The 27,230-nt window shown below is 42.5% G+C and overlaps 1 protein-coding gene across 1 annotated transcript in view; it reads left to right on the forward strand.

Moving 5' to 3' along the window:
* Positions 1-3,028: 3,028 nt before the first annotated feature.
* Positions 3,029-27,230, forward strand: part of LOC119376290 (uncharacterized) — a gene marked incomplete at its 5' end in the record, with an annotated part of 32,416 nt that continues 8,214 nt past the window's right edge. Inside the window, 5 exons of the mRNA XM_037646188.2 lie at positions 3,029-3,214; positions 9,164-9,256; positions 12,209-12,343; positions 13,693-13,789; positions 17,534-17,663. Coding sequence (XP_037502116.1) covers positions 3,029-3,214; positions 9,164-9,256; positions 12,209-12,343; positions 13,693-13,789; positions 17,534-17,583 — 561 coding nt within the window. The remainder of the gene's footprint in view (positions 3,215-9,163; positions 9,257-12,208; positions 12,344-13,692; positions 13,790-17,533; positions 17,664-27,230) is intronic.

Genomic DNA, 27,230 nt, shown 5'->3' on the forward strand with positions numbered 1-27,230 from the left:
GGCGTAGTGGTAGCAAATGGTATTTGCTACCATCTCAGAATTACTTTCGGCCATCTTGAATTGAACTCACTGGCATATAATTAAAGCTTCCCGTGATAGCGTTAGCCTACTGTCTCCTGTGTGGCGCATGTTTTAACGAAGTAAAGCCTAACCCCACGCATTGCGTGAATCGATTTTACGCGATGCAGTCAACGAAGGCGACCTTTTTCGCTTCGAGCCAAGTGTTACGAGGTGGATCGATGTCTTTGTGTAAATTGAAAAATAAACCTAGGGTCTTCCACTTACAGATCTTCATTATGATATCGCGGGCACCTAAGAGACTAAAGTTACATTAAATTCTTTAGTTTGGAAGTTGGACTCCCCTCTCTCTCTCTCTCTCTCTCTCTCTCTCTCTCTCTCTCTCTATATATATATATATATATATATATATATATATATATATATATATATATATATATATATATATATATATATATATATATATATATATATATATATATATTTGATTGCTGCCTTCAGAATTGGTTTTTCTGTAGTGGCAGGGATTTTAAGATGGTTAAAGAAATTATTTGGGACTGTAATTAAAAAGGTTAAATTAATTAACTTTTTAATTAGTGGAGTTAGGTGGTTGTGTCAAATGGGAGAATTGAAGTTCTTCATGCCAGAAACCCAACCCAACTTTGAGATTTCGAAAAAGTGGCATCTAGTAATAATTACGAAGTAATAAAATTCAACCAAATTCAATGGCGAAACCTAAACAGAAACATGGAAGAACGCAACTGCCATATTCTACTGAGACGTCCAAAATGAGTGAATGACTTTTTCTGTAGCGCTAGGCATCTTAAGAGGGTTAGAGACATGACTTGATACAGTAATTAAGAAAGTTAAATTAATTAACTTTTTAATTAGTGGAGTTAGGTGACTGTGTCAAATTGGGGAATTGAAGTTCTTCGTGCCAGTAACCCATCCCAACATTGAGATTTTGAAAAAGCGGCCTCTAGTAATAATTACGAAGTAATGAAATTCAACTGAATTCGATGACTTTCTCTGTTGAAAGCCGTTGCATTTCGTTGAATTTCGTTACACCACAAGAATTACTAGAGGACGCTTTTTCGAAATCTCAAAGCTCGGATGGGTTCCTCGCATGAAGAACTTCAATTCTCCCATTTGACACAATCACCTAACTCCACTAATTAAAAGGTTAATTAATGTAACTTTCTTAATTATTGTCCCCAATGATGTCCTTAACTACCTTAAAATTTCTGCCACTACAGAAAAAGCAATTCTGAAAGCCCCGATCAAATGTCGCATTTTCCTGATTTTTTGAGGTCGGACACATTTCTTGAAACACCCTGTGTGTATATATATATATATATATATATATATATATATATATATATATAGGGAGAGTGAGAGAGAAATGTGGCAGAGCAAGTCGGGCCCCCGCCCCTTCCGGTAAAATGAAAACTCTCCGCCTATGAAACACACACTTTTCTATTAGCTGTTCCTAGCACAAGGACGCTTTTCATCTAGCAGAGGCGAAGCCATTGCGCTTTAAAAAAAAAAAGTGCTCGCACAGCATTGGTGCATTTCTATCACACGGGGTAAATTATTCCTTCCATCTTGGATGCTTGAGGATGCTTCTGCTAGACAGTGGTGCATCGTCGCATTGTCCGCCATTTTGCGGAGATGCCTAACTGATGACAGTGCAATGGCAGGCAGTCGTTAGAAGTTCAGAATTGCTCATGCATTCGGGAGGAAGTGATATCGGCAGCTGCAAGAATGCAGCATATCACCAGCAAGACCAGAGTGAAAAGAAACCATACTAAGAAGAATAATGATGACTATGTTCCTGGTGGCTTCTACTATCCTAAGAACACCAATTCAGGCCTTTTCCAGTTCAAAATAAGTGCCCACCATGTTTCTAAACTTTTCTCATTTTCTCAAAACCACATTTTTCATCACATTATAGGCTGTTGCCCACAGTATCTTCGATCTAGCGGTCAGATTTTGATAATTTTTGCGGTATTTGAAAGCTTATGCATTTATTAGTGCAAGAAAACCAAGAAATTACAACATTTTTATTAATAACTGTGATTTAATTAGCAGTAAAATTAAGCAACAGTTTCTGTTTTCTTATTAGTGTACTTGTTAAGGCCATAACATTTGAATGGATACAGCTAAAAATTAAGTTATGGTTATGTTGCACTCTCTGTTCTTTATAGGATGCAGTGATATCAAATTCATAAAGGTATTTTGTGAGAAAACTGTCAAAAGTCTGGGCAGAATGCAAGTGTATGGAACAGTCAATATCTTACAATCCGCGCACGATAGATAAAAAGTAATTGCATATTTGTTTTCAGCAGTTGAAAATACGTATTGTGTGTAAATTTTAGCCAGAAATACTAAAAATTGAGACAAGCAGTTTTCAGACCAGTGTCTCCCCTTAAAAAATAATTCATTTTCTCGAGATGCAACTTTTAGAAACACTAATTTTCCAAATCTTTAATAATACTTCCGACGCTTAGATCTGGATGAAATTTTTGTCATACGATATAGATGTGAGGAATGCCGTTGTCTTCATTGAACTTTGATGTCCCTTTTGCATATTTCACATACATTTCAAGTAACAATTACTATATTGGGGACCTTCCAGGTTCTAATTTTTTACCTTTATAAACGTATGTTATATGTACTTTCTAGTAAGCTTTTGGTGTTTAGCAGTTGATGTGGAGAAGTGCGAACCATCAGTGGTCCATAGTTGTGGAAGTTTTGTCATAGAAAAAAGGGGGGCAAAAATGCCTACATTTTACACATTGTTATGGTACAAAACAAAAAGTATACAACTCGCTGTGAAAGTGATTATATGTTTGAAAGCAGCATAAAAGAATTGATAGTTGAAACTGATGTTTGGGGATGTCTTCCTTGTGCCCTAATTTTTACCAGCGCATTAAGAACGTAATTGTTTACATTGTTAGCTTGTCAGGAGTCACAGTATTGATTTTGCTTGCTGTTTACATCTTTGCAGTGTGAAGAGGAATTGGAAGAAGCAGTCGCATTCTTGGAAAAGTTGTTGTCTCTCCGGACAACAGGCGGGTTGAACATACGGGTTCCTGCATATGAAAGTTTTACTATTGTCAAAGCCGAAATTTTAGACCCTGAACATAATCTGGAAAAGGGTGTAGTGGCCACTGTTGATGACGTATGCTGTCAGGTCAGTAGAGATTTTCATTAAAAATTTCATTCGAAATGCTACTCGGGACTCGATATCCAGCACAAATGTGGCTCTGTGTCCACATTTGTGTACGCAAGTTGTGTTTGCTAGTTGTCTTGACTAGAGGCCAAGAAAGACCAAGATACATGATTGAACCTCCTATTTCTGTTTTGCTCAAAATGGATATAATCAATTACAGATATCACAGGTATTGTGAGCCTGAAATTAAATTATTTTTAAGCAAACACAGAACATGGCTGACTTCAGGATAGATAAATCTGTAATTACACTCTAACTAAGATTAATTACTGAAAAATGCACAAATTAATATATTACCTCATTCTCTTTGTGGTAATAGAAAATCGAGTGCCTTGGAATAAAGTTGTGTAGATATGACGCATTTATAGATAGTCTCTCGTAATTAGAGCCTGAAAGGGATATAAAAATTATCTTTTTGTGCTTTGAATGGTATTTGCACAGGTACAAATCGTGCGGTGTAAGGTATGATGTGCCTGTTGTGTTGTTCTAATCCTGCCTCCCAGTGTATCTATGAGCTAGTAACTGTAGGGTATATTTATGCCATTAAATGGCGTTGGAGTCATAAAGTGAGGTTATTATATCTGAAGCATTTAGCAAAAATCTGTGTTATGACTGAAAATGATCATAAGGAAGCTTTTCAGGCAGATATGGTACTTATTAGTGTAATCTGCACTTCTCATGTACTTGGGTGCCCCTAAAATGTCACCCTGGTTTTTTGGGGGGGAAAAACAGAAAACTTTACATATCTTGCACCCCATTGTCCTGCTCTGTAATTCACCCCTGTAAGGTAGGCTGGGAGGTCGATGCGGCTATCACATTGCCTTCTACTGAAAAGTTCAGCAGGAACTCCTTACTAGGGAATTGCCATATACTGCACGGTAGAGCCTCATTAAAGGGACCCTTAAAGGGGTGATGAACCACCCCTCGTTCTTGGTAAAAAAATACATACAACGGAAAGCAGGCACTGCTGTGAACAACTCAGTCAAATCTTACAGTCGTGCGCAGCAAGGAGAGCCCGCAAGCGGAGCGGGAAGTTCCCACTTTCTCAAGTGTCTGTGTATCCTGCCGGTGTATCATGCAGAGGCCAATACTCACACTCTTCGAACGGCCATCATACACCAGATTTTGCGTCGCACAGACGATTGCTGCTATTGGCCAATAGTTGGCATGAAGCAAGAGTGTTTGGATCAGATGCGCTTGTTGCCATGGGGTGCCACCACATGCCGAGTGACGCTCTCTATAGTGTGCTAAAATTATATGGTAGTGGCACTTGCACCCGCTGGAGTAACATGGGCAGAGAACGATTGCGTTTCATGACACGCGCGTGACGTAACTTGGTTCCCCCTTGTCTCCCTGTGTAGCTTCCAGTGCGCTCATTGAGAAGAGAGAAAGCTCTTGCAGCTTACAACAAATCCCTGCAACTCCACTCATACTTGACGAATTCGAGAAATTTTTTCGCCGATCAAATCGTGAGGCAATAAACTTTGATACTGAGGTCAATTGAATATTACTTAGAAAAGTGCTTCAGCACCCCTTTAAATGGTTTCGACAATTTTGTACAAATGCATTGAGCTGGTAGAGCAAGTCCTGAGGATCATTTGCAGACGGATATAAGTTCTCTGCTTAAACTGTGTAATTTATTGCAAAACTTTAAACCTGCAAATCGCTACAGGTCGCAGTGACTCAAACGAGTTTTCAACTGTCCATTCCCTGTATACGTAACGGGGAAAAGCGATTACACCAGCAACTGATCTGATTGGATGTCGAATCTACGTCACTGACAATTTTTCCAACCTTATTGTGAACAAATGCTGTTCGTAATGGTTGAAACACTTTATAAATTGTTTAGTTTATGAAAAAGCAGCAATAGAAAGAGATGCACTATCACAGTTTACTACCAGACTCGGGGACCTTTGGTGGACAGCGAGCATCATCTGCCGTTACTACAATGTTGTTCGTGTTGATGTGAGCTGTGTGACAGTGTTTATCTCGAGGTTTCTTTTCTCGGACACCATCAATTGCCCTAGCTGGGTTGTGGGCTGCAAATCTAGTAATTGGTCACATGTAGGGCTGCGACGTTGCATAAGGCAACTGGCAAGTGGAGTGCCTTTAGCTCATCGTGCAATGAGCATCGGGCTCTCGCTATCCGAGCATCGCCAGGATCCATGTGTCTGTGGCCATAGCTTCACCCTCGAAGGCACCATCACATTGGCAATGTTTACACTTACAGGTTATCATTCTAAGATAACTTCAGTTTGTCCACATACATCTTGTCATTTGCATATTATCGGTGTAGTGAACAATAAAATTTGAACAGCCGCTACCGTTGCGGCACATGGCGGCACAAAGCTCTACCATGTTTACATGGCCTCCACAATCCGCTTTGGCACTGCGCCACTACGCAGCTGGAGTTTGTTGTGGAGGCCACGCAGAGGGAAGTGTAGCTCAAACCATTAAGCGTGTGGCCACCACTAGTGACGGCTGTGCGTTCTACAAGTTAAGGAGAATCAGTTCTGAGAAGGAGCGCAACATCTGATTGCCCATAGCTGCCTTGATACAAGGTGCATCGTTTAATTTATGGTGCGAATGATTTGATGATGCTGTATATTTTCTGAAATATACTTCTATGTCAAGCCATTATTCTCTATTTATTTAAGAAATTGGCTTAGGAAGTTATGTTGCTATCTCCAAAGTTTCTAAATACAACTTGCTCTTTCAAAGTGCTCTGAAGCAATCCACTATGCAAAATTTGGTGCTCCAAAATGCTACAAATTGTCATATTACCTGTTTCATTGTGCTGCAAAATAAAAAATTCGGTTGCTTCAAAATTTGCTTCAAATCACGAGTTCTCACAGTAGCACCGCTGCATACATTTTTTTTTTGCATGTTGTGGCAACACTGTTGCCCGATTCTGTATTAAAAGGTTCTTCCAAATGCAGACTGTGCCTTTGAAATCGTGCCCCACTGTGACACCATAAACTCATGCTTGTTATCTCATAGTTTCAGTCCTTGATGAAGCACCTACATTGAACTTTCGAAGTCTTAGCAAAACACAAAGCTTGCATAAGTAGCAGGCACTGCACAACAGTATACATTCCATCGTCATGGAAAGATGATATTGTAATTCCTTGCAACTTTGAAACAGGCCAAAGACTCATCCTCTACGAATCATTTGAAAAGATGATGAACTATCAGCTCGTACATTTCCTGGGATCAAACAAATTGCTAGACTTATATCAGTGTAGTTTTTGAAAAGGTTGATCCACAATCGATCATCTCATATGTTTCAAGGCATAAAATTCGTGATATTTTTATTCAGGAACAGCTCTTCCTCCCGACCTTCCTTGATATGGAAAAAGCATGATACCTTATGACAGGCTGAGATTTTCAGAGACCTCTCACAGAATTTCGTTTCTGTGGCAACACACGTAATGTAATAGAAAGTTACTTATCAAACTTTACAGTCTGCATTAGCGTTGGCAGGGTTTTATGGAAACCATTTGTCCTGGAAACTGGAGCACTGGAAGATGATGTTGTTAATTGTATCCTTTTAATTGCAAAAATGCATTTTGCATTCATACATTCCATGCAGTATGTTTTCAATATACATTGATGATGTGTAGATAGGATTCAGTGTAATCTTATGATTTGAAAGTGACAAGTCCAACTTGGTATTGCAAAGTACCGAAACGTTCAAATAGGAATGGATTTAGTTTAAATCCCCATGAAAGGGTCCTGAAACACTTTTCCAAGTGATGATTGAGTGACCTCAGTCAGTATTTAAATTGTGTTCTCTCACAGTTTGTAAGCAACAGGTCCCAACAAAGCCATAAGGCCTCAAAAAGGTCTCCAAATGGGGTGATGAGAACACATTCTGATTGAACCCACAAAAATTCAGCTGGGTCCTTTTCTCTAGAAACGGAGGCCTGCACCCCGATCCCAGAATTTACATGCAGGGCCCGCGTCTGCCTGTGAGCACAGAACATAAATTTTTAGGCATAATTTTAGATTCAAAGCTAATTTTTCTACTGTGCATAAAGTACCTTAAAGTCAAATGCATGAAAACAATGAATACCTTAAAGGTGTTGGCACGCACAACATGGAATAGTGACGGAAAGTGTCTCATAAATGAAGTGCCATTCTTGATTTATGTCTGATTTAAACACTGAATTAAACACCACTCTTGATTTAGCGGCTGCCAGCAACTTCGAAGAGAGTGAGAACGGGCTTCTGTTTGAAGAGAGGGCACTTGAGAAAGTGGCAGCTTCGCGCTCCACTTGTAAGCTCTATGTGCCGCGTGCGACTACAAAGTTTGGCTGAGCTGTTAATAACAGTGTTTGCTGTTCATTGAATGTGTCTTTTTACCAAGCCCGAGGGTTGGTTCAGGAATCCCTTAAAAGCTCCTGTGTCCTATTCTTGCAAAAAAGGAGGCCTGATTCCAGATCCTAATATTGAACGGCATGCTCGTGATGTAATGTAGCATGGGGTGGTGAAAGGAAGTAGTTCAGCCCTATTTCGCGGAGCAATGTTCAGGTTCAGCGTTGTGCCATATGCTTCACAAATCACATTCCATGTCCACAGATCTCGTATGGACAAAAGACATGCTGGTGAAAAGATGGTTACAGCTCAAAGCAACCCTGCACCACGTGTCCTAACATTGTGTAGTGCATGAGCGTGTCGTGGTCTACACATTTGCCACTGGTTGAAGCTGAACTCTCAACTTCTGCCTGATGCAAGCAGTACTCTACCAATTAGGCAATGACAGTGACACGACTTTCTTTTGTACTTATGTACATGTTCAGAGACAGCACTACGTGTACTTGTAAATCTAGCCCTGGGAGTGTTTACTATTAGTATCACTTGTGGACATGGTGGCAAATGTGGACATGGTGGCAAATGTGGACATGGTGGCAAATGTGGACATGGTGGCAAATGTGGACATGGTGGCAAATGCAGGGATCCTGTCCAGCCACATAGTGTCGCGCTACAAGGATGACAGAAGTGGGCCCAAAATCATTTCGTGCATTACGATGCGTTGGTTTGGCTCCCACTGGCGTCAGTTATTTTCTTCCGCTGTAGTTTCTCTTTTCCTTTCTTACAGTTGGCTAAAATTATGTAGTTCAATAAAAGCAATTACTTTACCTTATGCCTGTCTGAGCTTCATTGTCTGTTAGCATCATGTGGTTCTTAATAAAAATTGAGCTACTCTGTTCCCCTTATTCTTTGTACTGACATCCTCCTGGTATTTCTTTGTGGCCCTTCATCAAGACGGGGCAGTGCAAATGAACAAGCACAGTGCATAGATCACATGATGGGCGATCAAGTCTTCAAAGTATGATATAGCTCTTTCATAGATTCGAGGAATCAGCGTTGCCTGGTCCAGGTGTTCTTAGATTCTGGTACACATTAAAGAATCCTGAGCAGTCGGAGTCAATTCAGGGTCCTGCCATGGTGTACCTCATTATCAGATTGTGGTTTTGGCATTTATTGCCTCAAAATTTAATTGTTTTTTAAATCTTTGTTTTACCTTAGACATACAGAAATACCTGACTTTTTTTTTTTTATCTAGAGGACATGTCAGTCCAACTTCATGGCTTTTTACGCATTGCATGGAATTTAAGTTGTAAATAATTGTGCCATCTTGCTTGCAGCGTATCATGTGCTTCACTGTCTAAAATTCTTTACTGCTAGTGCAAGAGTAGACACTGGTTGCAGGTGAAATGGACAAATGCTAGACCTTCAGCTAAGGAATACAACTGAAGAGAACATCTTATAAGTACATCAGACACATGATTGGCCCTTTCTTCTGTAACCAGTCCCTGTTCTTGCAGCAGTTAACGTGAATTTCCACAGAAACCAACTATTAGCCAAGCTTATTACCCTTACTTCAGTGTTTTATTACTGTTTCAGGTGTCATACGAACTTGGAACATATCATTTCTACAAGGAGAATTACAAAAAGGCTGGGGAGCTTTTTGAAACTGCTCTCTCCCTCCATCCAAAGGTGAGATGCAGTGGAGCACTAGTAAAGCAAGGGCAACATTCATCCTTTTTTGTGCTCATGGCCTTTCACATAGTGTGGCTCATATTTAGACAGCAGCACTGTATAGTGGTCCTTGACCTTAGTTATAGATTCAAGTCTTTAATAGGTCACAAATACTAGGTCCCATATGTGTAGCAGTGATTCTCAGGCATTGAGTTTTTGGGACAGCTTTGATCTTGTCATCCATGCAAGGAAGGAAGGTGCTGACATTCTGTTTAAAAAGGGTAATGGAAGTTATATGTATGCATAGACATTAGCTGAGTCTTTTGACCTTGATTTATTCTGGATGAGTCTGGAGAATGCATTATGAGTGATCATTGCTAAATACTTTTCGGACAAAGGAGGCACTTAGGTTTAATTGTAGGTCTTTTGTGCGTGCGTGTGCGTGCATGTGTGCGTGTGTTTGTGCATGCGTGTGTGTGTGTGGACGAACAGTCATTATTACTAGTTGATGTCTTTGTTTAAATAGAGAGTATACTTTCATACAGTGGTGATATTGCAAATCCTTCACCATACATTCTGCCAACCTTTCATTTTAACATTAATTATCATTGGCATGTCTCAAACGGGCCTTGGTGAACCTTCGAAGCTGTCTCAAGGACATTTCGAGCAGTTGGCAGACTGCAGTTATAGACATTATAATACAGAGATCCCAGTTCCTGTACTTTCTTCATCTGTACCTTGAGTTGTATGGAATTATTTTAAAAGTGACCATGAATGCAAAACTGACTGTGAATGTATACGAATGTAAACTGCAGTAATGGATTGCAAGTTGTTATGGATGCCTGGTACTTCCTTGAATATGTTGTCCATGCTTGCAGTGCAGATCTGTTAGCCATTTGGCAAGCTGCGGATTATAAATGTATTGTTCCCATAAGCAAAAGTGCTACCTTTGTTTTACAGCATGGCTGTGTGGTGTGCAGGGTGTTCTAAATGCACACAAGTTCATGAAAGGTGTAGTTTTGCTATCATTGCTGTAAATAACTAGTGATGCTGATGGCACCTAAACGATGTGCAACATAAACAGTATTTTCACTTTTCTACAATAGCAGTCCCCTGTTGTATTTCTGCCTCTTAATAGGGGCCGTGCAGCACTCTTGAGAAAGCTTGGTGGGCAGCGTTAATCACAACTTCACGACATGGCAAATTGATGCAGTTTGTGAGGTAGATGTGACATCACCGAGGGGCACTATGATCATTGGTTAAAAACGTAATGGTGTTCACGAAATGCACTAAAGACAAAGACCAAAGGAACACATACGACAACATAGGCACTCGTCCTGTTGGATGCATTAATTTTGTCCTTGTCTTTTTGCGCATTTCATGTACACCATCAAGCTTAACCAGCTTGCTCGAATCAAAGTATTGTTGTATGATTTATGTTTGCAGGAGATTGAATGTAGCATCAAAAAAGAAGAAAAAGATATGGCATTATGTTTTACAACCATTTTAAGTTTTGCACAACCGTGGTTGATATGTTAAGACTAAGAGAACGGTGTATCATATGCCAGGCACTCAGCATCCCAACAGTCTTTTCATGAAAGCTGTTTCAGCCATAGAAGTGACGCCATGGTCTCCAATATCAGACCTTGCGTTGTCTGATTGCATAGGCGAAAACGTCATCAACGTGTTGAGCAGGCTTGGCAACCATCAAGCACAAACATCCGCTACTGTCCTGCTGCTGTCGGTGTCACTCTATGATGTCATGGGAGAGCGAAATGGGCCATCTAAAGTTACAGAAATTTGGACTTGAGGGCAGCTCTCATTTTGTTTGTAGATATTTCAAAATTTATTTGAAGATAACATGAGTTGGTGTGTGTTAATTATAGTTAAACTTCAATAAAACAAACTTCGATATAATGAAATTCTTGATATAATGAAGTATTTTACTTTTACAACTTTGTTTGCATAGAGCACCATCTATTTTGAACCTCACTATAACGAAGTGCGTTTAGAGAGGAAGACTGAGGTGGTAAATTGAAACTTCTGCTGCGGCTAGTGGTCATATGGCTGCATGCACATGGTTTTTGCGAACAAATATTTTGAATTGCGAGCCGTAGGATCGACAGTGGCTGCCAAAGCGGAACAGTGTGCTTTCCGGCAATGGCTTCGGAGGGAATGGATGCATGAAAGAATGCAACTCGAGGCTCTCCTTGCCTTCAGAGCAGCGGAGAGGGAGAGCATGCGGCTAATTCGTGGCACACGGGAACCCTGGCACGGGCACTATTCCATAATCTCCACGCATTGTAGTTCCATATTCTGTGCTGCATGTGTTGTTAGTCAGCACCAGATACGATGCTTTTGTTACTGCCGCATATCAAGTAACAAGCATGATTAGCCTTAGAGGCAGTAGCACTAAACATGATGAGCGCTTATCTTCTAAGTGATCCTTCAGATGTGAACAGGTGTCACCAACACGGCTGATGTCTGCAAGCGATCTCAATCAGCGAGAAAGAGGATGTGGCCACTAGTTTCGGGATATCATATAGCTCACTATCCATGATCCCGAACTTGGAAAGATGTTATTCTTTGCTCTATGAAGAATATAGGATGACTTCCCAATGAAAGCAATCGGAAAACGCAACTTTACCGTAAATGAGAGATTTTTCAGTAAAGCCCACTGCTGTAACAAGTTTTAAGACTAATTAAAAAAAATTTTTTTTCTGCTTGCACCTGTCAGCTATACCACTACGATCTCTATATAATTATCTAGATGTTCAGAAACAAAGCTGACCTAAAAGACTGTTGTTGAACCAGTGCACAACAGTGACCTAAATTCGTGACTCCGTACCAGATCTTGCAGTAAGTTATCCTGGGGCAGCTCAGCGCTGCAGTATGCCACTGCTTCTGTATTGTTGCTTGAGCACGTATAATCCCACTTCTACTTCGTCACTGTTCTTGTTATTTTGACAGGTGAAAAAGAAATTGGTATGCCATTTGGACATGGAGCGACTAAAGGGCTTCTGTGTGGCATGTCGTCCAGCTACCACCAAGAAAATCACGTCCCCACTGGAAAAGCTGAAAGCTACTTTGCATGGCAACTGCAAGGTGACCCCTTTCACTGGACCACTAGAAATCTACATTTCATACATTGTCAAGCATTAGCCATGCATGTTGTACTTGTATTCAATTAGAACTGGATTCACACTTTGTTGGCTGTTGTGCTAACCTTGACAGCTTAGGCTTATGCCATGAGAGTCCAGCTGTGGGGTACCTAAATGCCCTCACCAGGTTTGGGCATTGCATGGTGCTTAGTTCCTGCTGTGATTGTTTGTGCAAAGTATTTCTACAATGTACACCATGAAAATAGATGAAAACTCAAAGTACAGCCAGAGCCTTTTCTATACTTTTCTTCTGGACTGGAAATGTTTGCTGAAGCTTCATATAGGGACAAAAGCGGACACTAGAGGCACCGGCATGAGTAGAAAGTGGCCAGTCGGCCTTTTGAAGGACAGTGACGTGTTTGCTTGGAAGGGCATTCACGCGTTTGCATATGTTTTCTTTCTTAATCTATATAATCGGGAGCGAAAAACGATGTCGCCTCTCTGCAAGAACCGCAGTGGGTGCCCGTGCTCCACAGAGACAGGAAAGGTTGATACTGCGTTTTTTTTTGCGCACAGCTCTAAAGAAACAGATAAGCACCACACATTGCACCCAAAGAATAAGCTGTCTACTTGTGTATTTGAAAATCTTTGCCGATTTTTCCAACTATATCCTGCTTCGGCGTGCCTTGATTCAAATTTTGTCACTTCCTTGTCACGTCCAGTTCCGGTCTTATGTAACAGAGACGCCGCTTTTTATGCGCGCCGGGCGTGATCATTTTTTATTTCACCCTTAAATCTCTATGATGAATATCTCGAATCACGTGCAAGTTTCGTTATTTCTAAAAATTGGGTATGCCATAAATTGGTAAATACTAACACTTCCTAATATAACCATTATACCTATATGGTGAAGTAGCGCACTTTGGACAGGGAAAAAGGGGACAAAAAGGACACAACACTCGCTACACTCGCAACTGAATTTATTAGCCTTCTCGCCCTTCTTGTCCCCTTTGTCCCCGTCCAAAGTGCGCTACTTCATCATATAGGTATAATGGATCAGTCACCAACTGGCCCAGCTCTCAGCCTTATTGAACTTGCTAATATAAACAACTGCCCTCAAGTCGATAATTAAAATTTATTGAGTTTTTTGTTAATTCGCCTCGTCAGTGTCATTTATTTGCAGCAAATTATTTCCGCCTCGACAGAGGGTAAATACTTTTATTATGTAAGTGAGCTGAGAAAGATGTTTTTTTTTTTTTTTCAATTTTTGTAGCTTGCCATCAAGTGTATGAAGCCTTCATGTTCTTTGTTGTGTGCTCTGTGGATGTGTAGGCTATGTTATTTTCTCTGCAGGCAACAGTATCTGTGCTTCTTGAGGACAATGTGAAGCAAGAGATTCCTCTGTGGGAAAGGGAACTGCTGAAGTCGTTGTCCACCAACTTGCAGCCGGGTAACACTTTCCCTTTATTTTCTTGTGGCACGAACTGAATGACTACAGCTAGTTTTGTACAGCATAATGGTTATGTAAGGCATCCCAGTCGCCTGTCTATGGTGCCTTTAGGTAGCACGTGCTCAGTGAGAGGTTGATGTGTTGCCTTTATTTTGTATTAATTAGTATGCAAAAATATAACATATTTTAGTGACTAAGATTTAAGAGCCCACGTGCTGCTACCAGTTCGCTCCTCATCTGTGCCTTCGGCTGCTGTGTACCATACACGACAATGAGCATTTTGGGGCTGCAACCGCTGCTGTTGTTACAGGGACACCCGGCCATTTCATAAATGCAGTGGACCCAGGCATTCAAGAATTACGTGGTGTAGTAGGATGACTCCGAGCTACCTGCCATTAATTGGGTGGGTTTCACCCATTGTCGTAGCCAGGAGAAAAGATGGCTCGACTCACATGTGCAAAGGCCTTCGAAAGCAAAACAAAGCTGTAGTAGCAAACAGTTTTCCACTACCACAAATTGAAGAACATTTGAACAGCTTGACTGGTGCACAGCAATTCTCAAGCTAGATTTAGCTTCTCAGTTCTGAGAGTCTTGATCTTACTCATATTTGTCTAGGCTGAATACTGTAGCTTCGGACTGTGTGTCTAGGCTGTATAGTTCAGAACCCTATCACTGCCATTCTTGCTGCATTAATCTCTTCAGCCTTCACTCTACACAACCCGCGTGTTAGAAATGGTAGCCTGAATAGCGTTAGTGGGCCCCTTCAAGATACTTTATGGAAATGATGCACATCCTGATTTAGTGACTTTTCTGTCACTTGAATGATTGAGCTTGACTAAGGAAAGTTCGGTTCCTTCTCGTCTTTGACGGGTTGAGTGGCTTGCCGTCAGATGGTGTATACTTGAAAAACTATCCTGGATGCATCGTTTTTATGATTTGCTCAACACTTGAAGGGACACTAAAGGCAAATAACAATTTATGTCAGAGTGAAAGCTCAATGTATGACAACATTTAAAACGGCAATATTATCAACAGCAGTGCCCTACTTACCGAGAAATTAAGCTAAATGTATCGCACGATGAGCGCCACGAGTGGGCCATTTTGGAAGTGATCCCGATGACGTGAGAGAGTCCGACTACAATTGATCACTAGTAATCAAACCAGCTGCAATGAAAAAAGAACCTTCCGTGCATCAAGAGACGTAATAAAATGCTGCTTGTTCGTTTCTGTTTGATTCATGAAAAAGAACCTCTTTGGCGTTGCCATGGGGAATGGCGCGCGTGGTTCAGTGGTTCCGCTTTCGCCGAACTGCGCTTCGCCCAGCACCCTGCTTTGCTCACGTGCTCGCGTCTCAGTGGTAGTTTTGGTATCGCATACTGCCGCGTGTGTTTTGCGTGCTCGTGAAAGTCGCTCTGACAGAAAGTTCGACAAAATTCCACATGCATGTGATGTTGTCGGATGCCCAAATGGTGCACGCCGCCGCGCAGTAAAGGCGGGCAACGTTGGGCACGGCAACAGTGACGTGATAAAGACCGATTTCAGACAGGTGATTTGAAGCGCGCTAACTCAATGCGGACCACTAAAACGTGATTTTATTTCAAAATAAGCACTCCTTGGCACAAAAGTAGCACTACGAGGTTTCTGGAGCACTATTTCAACAATCATCGTCGTCTAATATTTGCCTTTAGTGTCCCTTAAGGGGACACTGTCTTAGAGATGAAAAATCATGGACAAAAATCAGTTTCTGAACTATAGTATTTCTGTAACATACAGGCATTACCACAAGTGCTGACCAAATTTCTTACATCTGGATTGATATTTCAGCCCCAACAACAATTTGTATCCCAGACAGCTATATTTCCACTGAGAAAAAGCACAAAAAATTGGCTCTTTTATTGACATGCTGCTCTGAATGACGTATGCTGCTGCAGTAAGGCATGCAGGTTATGTCCTGGGGGCGACTAATCATCTAACAAAAATATTTCAATATGTTCTATTACATGTGGTTCAAAATGAGCTTTATCTGTTTTCTTGCATTTTCTGAAAACAAGCTTTTACTCACCCTGCTTGTTTCATGCAACAATCGCTCAAGCTCTAGACTAGCTACAGCTGTAACGTTTTTGCTGATGAAGGTAAATGCATAAAGCTTGAAATGCTGCACGCAGATTCTTGCTTTTCTTCTTCTATAATTTTTAACCTGCCTTTGTTCTTGATCGTAGTAGCTGTACTGTAAACACTAAATTTCAATGGGCTGCTAAATTGTTCGTTGTTGGATTTGAAAACTGCCACGTGGTCTAGTGGTTATGGCGCTCGACTACTGACCCGAAGGTCGCGGGATCAAATCCCGGCTGCGGCGGCTGCATTTTCGATGAAGGCGAAAATGTTGAGGCCCGTGTACTTAGATTTAGGTGCATGTTAAAGAACCCCAGGAGGTCGAAATTTCCGGAGCCCTCCACTACGGCGTCTCTCATAATCATAGCCTGATTTTGGGACGTTAAACCCCAGATAATATTATGAAAACTGCTTGCAGCAGTTCGATTCTTATTCATTCTGCTTTCCACTCATGCATTAAACATAACTTTCTGTCCAGTTTATGGTTATCTATTGTCTCACCAAATAATAGTAATTAACATTTAATTATCTCACTCATTATTTGAGCCAAAGAAAAATTACTGCACTTTTGAAGTCGGCACAAAAAATACATATACAGTAGAACCCCGCTGTTACGTTCCTCACTGCGTTTTCCCGGCTGTTACGTCGTTTTCCGCCGGTCCCGGCATAGCTCCCATAGGATACAATGTATTGGGAACCCCGCTGTTACGTCGTAACTGTCGGACCGTTCCCGTATGATACGTCGCGAAGTGCGCTCGGAGCCGACCGAGTGACTACCAAAGAGAGCGCCATGGTGCATTTTCATGCAGTTTGGCCTCGTTTGACCGTAACATTAGCCGCATGAGAGGCGCAAGCAACAGAATCTTTCAATTGATGCAAACGAAAGCATGGCCTTCGAGATTCAAATTGCAAAGATGGCGTCTATGACGTAACTGCTCGCGAAAGCAAGGCCTTCGAGATCGGCATTTACTATTGACAAAAGCATAGCCTCTGAGATTTGTATTGCACAAACATGGCGTGTATGACGTATTTGCTTGCGAAAGCAAGGCCTTCGAGATTGGCATTCACTTCTGCCATCGCGTTGGCGTAGACTCATCATCATCGTTATTTGTCGGAAAACGGGAGGCGTTCGAGCTGGTTGGAGCTCGCGTGGTCGGCGTGCGTTCGCGGTCGGACTCGCCGCGCCGATCGCGATTGCGTGTGCTTAGTTCTTTCATGCCTACAGCTGTTGGTGTTTAAAAAATCGCATACGTTGATTACATTTCTGTGGATGAGGCCGTCCTAAGCTCCGCGTTTCTATCCATCGACTAGATCGCGGCTGAGAGCGCCAATTTTCGTGCTGCTCGTAAGAATTGAAATAAATTCTGTACCACTAAATATTTTGCCGTTTTTCCTGTTTTTCGGCTCTTACGTTTCCCGTCTCTTACGTTTATTTCCTACGGTCCCTTCAAAACGTATCAGCGGGGTTCTACTGTATATTGTGCTTTTTAATTGAATCTAATCAGAAAATGAACAAGATTGCCCCAGGTACCATGTCCCCCCTTACATGACATATTTTGTCATTTGTTTTTCTTTCCATCAGGTATTAAGCCCATGCATATGTTGCTCCTTTTTCTTTTTTGCTGGCTGCAGTACGGAGGTGGCTGCACAGGTGTCGCTCTGCAACTGCGTGCGCCGTGTAATCGATGGAGAGCTGTTTGTATGCGGGGCTCAGGTGAACTTTGCATCCCTTGACAAGGGCTGTGTCATCTTCCTTAGTGAGGTGGACACCACTCCGCCTCAATCACGCATTTATTTGTATTGTCTTGGTATCATAGTTGGAAATTGTTTTACTCTTAGTCTACCCTAGGTGGCTGCGTGATGCAGATTTTTAAGTTATTTATTTTAATGAAGAAAGACTTCATAATGCACTTGAATGTGTACTCAAAGTTGGCCACAAGATAGTTGAGTATAATTAATGATGCCACATATATTGATCTGCTGATGTTTGATCTCATTGCATCATTCCAGTAGAATGAATAATCAAGTCAACTGGTAAACTCATCGAGAGGAATATTGCATATGCAAATGTAGAAAGCACATACGTATGTGATTTACAACTTGTGTATATGTTTGATAATTCCATGTGCTCTCATGTGTACACAACATCACGGCTGCCTAATATAGCTACTCACAAAAGCCCTGCAATAGCTTTTTTTTTTCATGGGACAAAAAGGAAACGCTCCAAAGATCTTTTCCCTCAAGTTTGTTTGAAGCATTTTAGATTGCTATAGCTGTTCAATCGCAAACACTTGCCCGACTCACTTTTAAAGATTTCCCTTCACTTCTGCTACTGTAAGTGCATTGTATTGCAAGCTGCAATCCTTGTCATGGTGCCATTGTTGTTTTGAAGAAAGCACAGTTGACAGGCTGCACTTTCATTTAGTTTTTTACTTGACATGACATGCTACTCATGGTGAAAAAATCGTTGAAGGGAATGGTGCTGAAGCCACTGATTCGACAAGGACTTGTCTTGATCAGGGCAGCAACTGGCTTCTTTACCAGCATGTTAATGTGCGCTTTGCTGACCCCCCCCAACCTCAGAACTGGAGGACAGAACGTGGGCAAAGGATGGAAAGAAAGGAAGAAAGGGGTGAAGGGGGCTATTGAGATAGTGAAGGTTCAATAACTTGGGTGGGGGGGTTGGTATTGTATACAAGTAAGCGAGTAACACAGGCCTTAAATAGAAAGAAAAAAGTAAGAAAATAACGGGAGCACCCAGGTTGTATACCAGTTTTGGACACATTGACGGGAGGTGGAGGGGAGGCATAACCTGTGCCATGATTCCACAGGGGTTGAAAAAAATGGCACTGTACTTTTCCACGCAGTGCATTTCTCTAATAAACATTCTTCCAAGAAATGTATTTATTGAAAAAGTATGATGTTGCTATCTTCTTCAACCCAGAGAATCATGGCTCAGCACCATGCCTCCACCTCCCCTGTCAATGTGACGAAAACCGGTATACACCCTGGGTATCCCTTTTCTTCCTCTTTTTTTGTGTGTTGTATGTCACTGCACTGCAGGGTACAAGCTATTCTTTTATTATAACAGAAAGGAGTGAATGCTAGCGCTATGTAAACACATACGGCACACCATCTGTGTAAATGTAAAAATACTGAGTCCTGACAAGTCAAATCTATATGACCAGATTTCACTTTGTTTTGCCATGGAAAACATTGCACATCTTGGCTGACTTGTGGCCATATCTTTTGAAACTGGTGAATGAGCGAAAAACTAGATATACAAGCAATAACGCCATCTTGACATGGCTACAGCAAAACATTAGCAGACTCTGTAATTAAGTCTTCTGCGCCGCTAATCTAGAGCACATCTAAGAAATGGAGCTATTTTTTCACCAGTAGGCAGCTGGCGAAACATCATTATTCAAATGTAAAGCAAAATGAGCATTATAAAGGGGCCCTGCAACACCTTTCTTAGTTATTGGAATAGTCTCATTATTGACGTATGACTCTTCACGAGTCATATGCCGCAAAAATTTTTCGAATCCGTCAGGTCTAAGTGGTGTTACCAAATTATGGAGATCACGTTCCGCAGCTTTCTCCCTCAACTCAACGCCGCGAGCGCGCGGAAATCTAGGCAGCGAGTCGACGGAAGGAGCGCAGAGGAGCGAGGCTCCGCCCAAGAGCGCCGGCGGAGTTTTTTCTTCTTTTTTTTTCTCTCTGACGTCTGGTGCAACCACGTGGTCTGTGCCGCCACTTCCGGTCGGCTTTGCGTCGTTCTCGTCGAGCGGAGTCGATCGCTCTGTGTATCGCGCGTGCTTGAAAACTGCGCGCGGTTTGGTAATGTTGGGTGTGCACCTCGAACGCCGTAGTGTTTCATCGTTCTGCCAACCATGGAAGCAAACCTGCGCGCTCGTTTGGAACGAATGACAGCTGAGATCGGTTTCGGCCCATACTCCGATACACCGCCTCGTAAGACGGCACTGGCAGACGACCCCGAAGCGCCGCCATTACCGGACGCCAGCATTGTTATCGGAGAACGCTGCGCCCGTGCCTCGGTCGGTCGTGAGAACGTGCCGACGATGCAGTTCTCAGCTGACGAGGCACACTCGAACGGCTGCCACTCTCAACGGCAACCGGCGATGGTCAAAAGCACAGAAATATTCACGTTTTCGGCACTGCGCATGGCGAAGAAACGGAACCACGCAACTACGAGCAGACGAGCTGTCGGTGAGACCGGAAGTGCTAATATTAATGTTTGTTCGGTGTTTTTAACGCGATAACATAATATAAACATACATATTATCTGCTTATTGAACTCAAAATTAACACGAAAGTATAATGAGGTGTTATTGTGATTATAACATCAGCCAATGGGTGGAGCTGCCAGGGGCGGATCCAGGCGCTTGCGAGGGGGGAGGGTTGGTTGTTGGGGGGGGAGAGAGGGGGGAGGGGGCGTTGCCCAACTTTAAAACTTCACGTAGTAACCAAATGCTCATTATTTTTGTTCTCAGTTGCATTGCTCAGTGCCATTTCATTATCTAAATAATATCTCGTAGAAAACCACGTGCAGTTTTGAAAACAATTATTGACATGGTGGGCATGGTCAAATCTTGTAATATCACAAAACCTAAAAGTTTACGCAGGAATCTGAGTAATATCGGCGACAAATATGAACACAAGAGAGAATGCAAATCACGCAAGCAGCATTAACCAGCATAGAGCGCGATTTGTACGTTTACACGAAGTCTCCCGAGCTTTGTACATAGGAAACTAGAGCGACACTCATCATTCATGAGTCATACACAAGAAGTACAATGAGGTATCTAGAGTGATACAAACAACTACAATAATGTTTACTAAAAGTAAACTAACTGCATTATACAGGGTTGATGGCAACTTTGAAGAAAACAATTCAAGGGTTTTTAAGGACTTTCAAGCACCTAACGAAGAATTTTCAAGGACTTCAAGCAACACTTGTTGAGATCGTAGGAAAAAGGAAACACCAGCTTTACAGCATGAAGCACATCCTTCATTGCACACAAGCCAAAGTAGGAACATTTTCACAATTAATAGCTAACTAAAGGAATTCTCACCGTTCCTTTTTCGCTCATATTTTTACACTGTTTTCCACGGGTTTCAGTGTTCTTCTGCTAAGTTGCTTAAACTGATTCACCTCACAATATGGATGTATTGCGTGAGCGCGTGTGCACATGACCATACACAAAATGTGCATTGCCAGCCTTAAAATTTTTTCAACTTATATGTATATAAGACATAATCGCCGCTAATATAACACAAAACGCAGGAAAAAACACAAACATGACAACATGGGCAGCACTTGCAACTTATTTTGTGACATTTTAGGGGCAATTATGTCACATATAGCAAGTACCAACTAGGCGATGAACACGTTCACCTGTTGAGCATATATGCCCACACACACACATATGCAAAGGGGTCGGGCTCCCTTCACTCTCTACTGCCACAAAATAAAATCCTCGAACCCTCTGATCAAAAGTAGGCTCGTGCAAACAACTTTCTAGGCTCAAAGTGAATGGCAATTAGTGTCGAATAATTTTGTAGTGATTTCATATAGTAGCGGGATTTGAATTGTAGTAGGATGCAAACTATAGTGGAAAAATAATTTAAGTTTTAAAATTTCTTCATACGTAAGCAATATAAGACGATAAATAAAAGGAATGACTGAAGTGCAGAAGTGTGGCTTCGCGCTGGGACGGATTCCCCTGACAAGGTGGTTTTTCGGCACAGCAGTCCCGTGTTGCAGTGAAACCATCTTTAAAGCGGGTGACATGTGTTTAAATATGTCTGTTCGTTCTTTTTAAATACTTTTCAAATTCTAAATATAATGTCATAGCGAATTGGAAACCGTGTTAATATGAGCTCGATTATTGGCACAGAACTATCCAAATGCAATTGCTAAAAAAATGGCTCAACAAAAGTGTATTGACAAATTCAAGGACATTTAGGACCTACAAGAATTTAAGAGTTTTCAAGGCCTTAAAAGTGCATATTTCAAATTCCAGGGTTTTCAAGGGTTTCAAGGACAGCTACGACCCTGTAGCATAAGAAAAGGCGGCAATCTAACCAACAAAACAAAAGTCGGAAAGAAACATGTGCAGCAGAAAAACGATATTTACACACGAATTGAATGTATATTCGTGATAAAAAGGTTCACAGGTTTGTTAGAAAAGCCATGCGGGCGTGGTTGGCATCACTTCGGCAATTAAGCTTGTAAAGACTCAAACTATGGAGTTGGTTTAAATCACAAGCTCTACCTCCGCTGTCCGCTACATTTGGTTGCGAACCGCTCGCAATCATTTACTCTCTGTCAATGGTAATGTCCCTATGAGCATGTAATAATGCCAGCCCGTCAAACGCTCTTCACCCATTTGAGAGCGCATCCACGTCTTCAGACGTCGTAAAGCAGAAAAAGACCTTTCGGCACTGGCCACACTTACGGGTAGAGTGGCCAGTATCTGAAGAAATGTGTGAATTAAAGGAAAGATTTCCCTGTCGCACGTGTCCAGTGCTCCCGCAGCGGTAGTGGGAACTTCCCTTCCGTCTTCGGCCTCGCGCATCCATTTCTGTCGCCATAAACCTAGCTCAGCTTCAGCCATCTTTGCTGTCGTTGACACATTTGTGCCCATGAAAGCGGAATAGCGCCGAGAAATGTTTGCGAGATACTTTTTGTCGTCCTCTTTTGTGGCGTGACTTTGGGACGGCACAAAAAGAAAAAGTTCGTAGGCACTTTCCGCCTCAACAGTGAATCGCGATTTTAAGTCAGTCAACACATTGTCCAGTAATGGAGCGTAGACTGCCGTCCTATAGTAGCTCTCTACATCAGGCATAGGGGCGTTGCATCTGTACGTCTGTCTTTTAGTAATGCGTGGCGACCGAATCTCTGTTTCCAGTTCATCTGCCAGGACGACGGCGTCCTTGTAGAGTTGCGAAAATGTTTCGGCAGAGTCCACTCTTCGCTTATCAAGAACAGCCATGGTGTCCACCAATGCGTTCTTGGCCGTTCGGACGTCAATACACTGTCTCTGGAAGAGACGACTGAGCGGAAGCGTATGGGCCAGCATGTCGGCCAAGCAGATAATAGTAACCAGGAATTCGCCGTCTTTTATGGCGGCAAGGAGCGTTTTAGCTTTCGCCGAACTGTGCATTTCAGTCCAAGTGGAGATGCTCTCCAAAGCCTTGGCCACGCTCCCAAGCGAATCACGAAATCTCATAACGCCGTCGTGCCTCTCAATCCATCTCGTTTCGCAAAGACCTTTCAGTTGACCACCAAGGATGGTTTTCAAAACAATATTTCGTTTCGGTGACGCTGTAAAAAAAGAAATCACCTCTTTCATAACACCAACAGCATTTCTAATGGACTGTAGCCTTGATGATTTTGACAGCGACAAGTTTAGTGCGTGGTTGAAGCAAGGACAGTGCACAGCATTGGGTGCCGAGCGTTTAATTTCAGATACAGCGCCACAAATCTGAGAGACCATGACGCTGCAGCCATCGGTACCTATACCAACGCACTTTTCGAGATCAACTCCTAATGCCTTCAGTGCCTTAATAACTTGTTGCCCGAGCGTTATTCCTGTCACAACGGGCTCACTTATGCCAGAGCCAACAGCCGTGCTACCAATATCACTACGAATGTCTACGAACTGTACGAAGTCTTCTCGAATGACGTTGTTGTGGACATATCGCAGAACAAGACACAATTGTGACATATGAGCAACGTCAGTAGTTTCATCAAACATAACACTGTACATGCCGGATTCTTGTACCTGTTGAATTATCATAGAAAGCACTTCTTCCGCACAGCACGTGATTAGTTCATTCTGGGTTGTCTTGCTTATATATGTTGCCCGAGATGACGCATTGGCGAGATGCCTCTCGAGTTCCTTGTCACCACTGGAGACCCGAAAGCGCAATAGTTCACGAAAGTTTCCCTCGTTAGCGACTGGTGAAGCCTCTTGTGAGTTGTCGAGAAGCGAGCCATCGTCTCTATGTCCACGAAGCGGTATGCCTTGACGCCCTAGAAATATGATGCTTTCTATGATGGGTATCAGACGGTTTCTATTCTCAGTCACTTGAAGTAGACGCTGTTTGGACACTTGGTTCGCGACATCTCTTTCCGGTGCACCAGCACAAGCAAGAAAGTTTTTTGCGGCTTCCACTGCTTCCTTGTGGTATCTGGTGGCTTCATGCCGAGGAAGATCGCCATCCTTGCCTAGTAGCCTCGCAAATGTCCTGAGCGGTCTCGTCACAAGTTTCTGAAGTGGAACATTTCTTTGGTAGCCTCCAACGGCGCCTGTTGCGAACAATGCGCAGTATTTGCAATATAGACCTTTCTGACTGTTCGACAGAACAAGCCACTTAAATTTAAGCAAATGTGCACTGCTCAAATATCTTTTTTCCTCTTTGCCCCCTTTCTTGTGGATGGAGTGCGGGAAGCTATAATTTTGTGGCGGCTGCCAATGGGACTCCAGCAAACACCTCTTGGAGAAGTTGTCAACTTGCTTTTCCACGAAGTTTGCAATGTCCAAAGAACCCGACACCATGGCAGTGCCTCCACTGTCGCTGGCTGTCAAGAGCGTGGCGTCCGATCTTTTGCTTTCGTGTTCGGCATTCTGCATGCAGACAACATTCGCATCAATCTCATCTACGTGCAACGAAGGAGCGGGGAATGGAGTCTCCGTACGACTGGCTTGAGAGTCTTCTTGGCGAGTCTTCTTGGCAGCTGGACGGAAGAAACTGTCGATCGTTTTAGTACTCGCCCGCTTCATTCTTCACAGTAACTGTAAAAAGAAAGGAAATTCGCACTAAACGTTTTTCACTATCGAAGAAAAAGATGTAGGCAAAACAAAGCTGAATTTTTTTTTCAACATTTCTTTTGGAATGGTTTCAGAAGTGCAGATAAGAAATTGTAAAACAGTTTTCATTTTCAAACGGTACAAATGATTACACAAACGTACAAAATCGTTTGCAAGCGTGGTAGCAATACAAGAAACGAATAGAGCGTTTTAGAAAATTACGGTAATACCGTGCCATATATGGTACAGTATTACCGCACCACTCCTCCTTTCTAGCTCGTTGTGTTTTTGCAGCTCCCCGTACCAGTTACTGTGCGTCCCCCGAACAACAGGTTCCTCCTTCACCATACAAAGACTGAGAGGCAGCACTTAGGCGTGACAATTTCATAGTCATTTTTGAAGAAAAGCATTTGTAGAGCTGATGTACCCTCACTGGAATTAGGAGCGGCAAATGCACAAGAGAGAAAGGAGTGGTGCGGTAATACCGTACCGTATAGGGCACGGTATTAGCGTAACTTGCTAAAAACACTAATAGAGCGTTTTAGCAAGTTACTGAAATACGGTACGCAAATCGGTAAGGCAGTATGGTAGCGTTCCTCCTTTCCCGCTGGTTCTTTTGCCGCTCCCCGTTCCAGTGACAGTGCGTACCCCAAACGACAGGTGTCTCGTTAACAATGTGTAGGCTGACAGGCAACGATCAGGCGTGACAACCCCACAGTAATTTTTGAAAAAGCTTTTGTGGTGTTGGGGTTTATATAGGTGATTCTGTTCAGAAATAAGAAGTGGGGTTTGGTGTGCACGATAACTGTCTCTCGAATAGGACACCTCAACCAGTACACACACGGGGAAAGGGGATGAAAAGAAGACAGAGAGGAGGAAAGACACTAAAGGAGAACTTGCGGGAAGGTAGGACGTGCCTTCACTGGCAAAAGGTCGACGACCGGGAAAGGAGGAGCGGTACCGCCATACGGTAGCTCCCACGCTCAAGTTTGCGCAGCGCCGTCCACCGCCCCAGCGGAGAGAAAGGAAACCTCTGGTAGCTCGGACCGGGCGCGCTTGCTTGGTTTTCCCATTGCGCGCGTCACTGTTCGCCTCATATACAGTCGGCGTCAAAAGTTTAGAGACGACTAAGTCTGCATCTGACAAAACTTTGAATTTAGTGATTTGTGAGTGTATTCGGTCGAAATACACAGTACATGTTGTTAGCACATTTTTAACACTGCGGAAATCTAAATTCAACGGTGCCTGCCAAAGCAATCGGAATATTCAGCTTTTACATACGTTCATGGTCCACAAACTTTTGACGCTGGCTGCACATGTATACATCTCATTTTCCACGGAGTTAAGCACGCAAGCAGCCGTTTCGGCATTAACGTTTGTTTTTAATGCCCCCGATACCTTTAAACGAATCTGCCGTGCGGGCGATAAAAAAACGACAAAAGAAACAACGAAAATTGTGCGTCTTAAAACAAAGATATTCAGCTGGATGTAGTTTACATGTAGCCACCAACTTACGATAATGTTTACATCGTTAGACCGGCTGGTATAATAACAGCCGGTTGAAACAGCATGGACAACCACCAGGCAAAAATAATTAATTACTCACACTTAGCTGATCATTGCAAAAGAGTGTCAAATTTGTGAGCCAGTTTGGCCTGATTCAAAGATGTTCTTTGCTTACAGAAACAAAATTGCATGTAATATAACAGAAGCCTTACATATCAGGAGACGTTCAGATAACTGCGTAAGCGAGCCGTAAAGCTTACTAACGAAGAATTTTCCCGTGGCAGTGTCACGTGATTATTTTGTGGTTTTTGTAGACAAAATACTTTATTTTGCAAATTGGTTGTACAATGTGATACCTTTTTTTTGTATGGCCTTGCTCACGTGCGCTACTAGAGTTTGCATATTCATGTAACTGCCTTTCCGCAGTAAACTGAGCAACGAGTCGGCGCTTGTCTGGTCCCTTGCATTCCATTCTCGTTCATTGTCTTGGGTTGGCGCTGCCACTTAATGAATGACAGTATTGGTTTGATGAAGAAGAAAACGCATATTTCCGCTAAACATTGGGGAACACGTATCAGTGTTGTTGGTAAGAGGAGGGTGAAAGAGGGAAGGGCAGGCCACCTGCTCGATAAATGAGTATTCCCACAACGGCGAGCTCTAGTATTCCTTGAACGTAGTTTCGGAGTAAGCCTCCCTTTGTTACCCCGCCCCTCCTCCCCATTGCCTTTTTTTCTGGCCGGTCGTGTTGCCAGAAAATGCCCTTTCTATCTCCGCAGCCTAAGGACGGTCAAACGGAGCTTTCGGAGTCGCGCTCGATTATACCCCGCGCACGTGCTCTCGGAGGCTTGCTCGGTACTTCGGCGAATATAATTCACAGCACCACTGCCTGCCTTCCTTCTTTTTTTTTTTTTTTGGACCAGCCGCTGAAGGTTGACTAAAAGGTAACTTGTTCTGCACGCTTTGTGGGACCACAGCCGGCTAGA

The sequence above is a fragment of the Rhipicephalus sanguineus genome, unplaced genomic scaffold (assembly GCF_013339695.2).
Source record: "Rhipicephalus sanguineus isolate Rsan-2018 unplaced genomic scaffold, BIME_Rsan_1.4 Seq1149, whole genome shotgun sequence".
NCBI classification, from domain to species: domain Eukaryota; kingdom Metazoa; phylum Arthropoda; class Arachnida; order Ixodida; family Ixodidae; genus Rhipicephalus; species Rhipicephalus sanguineus.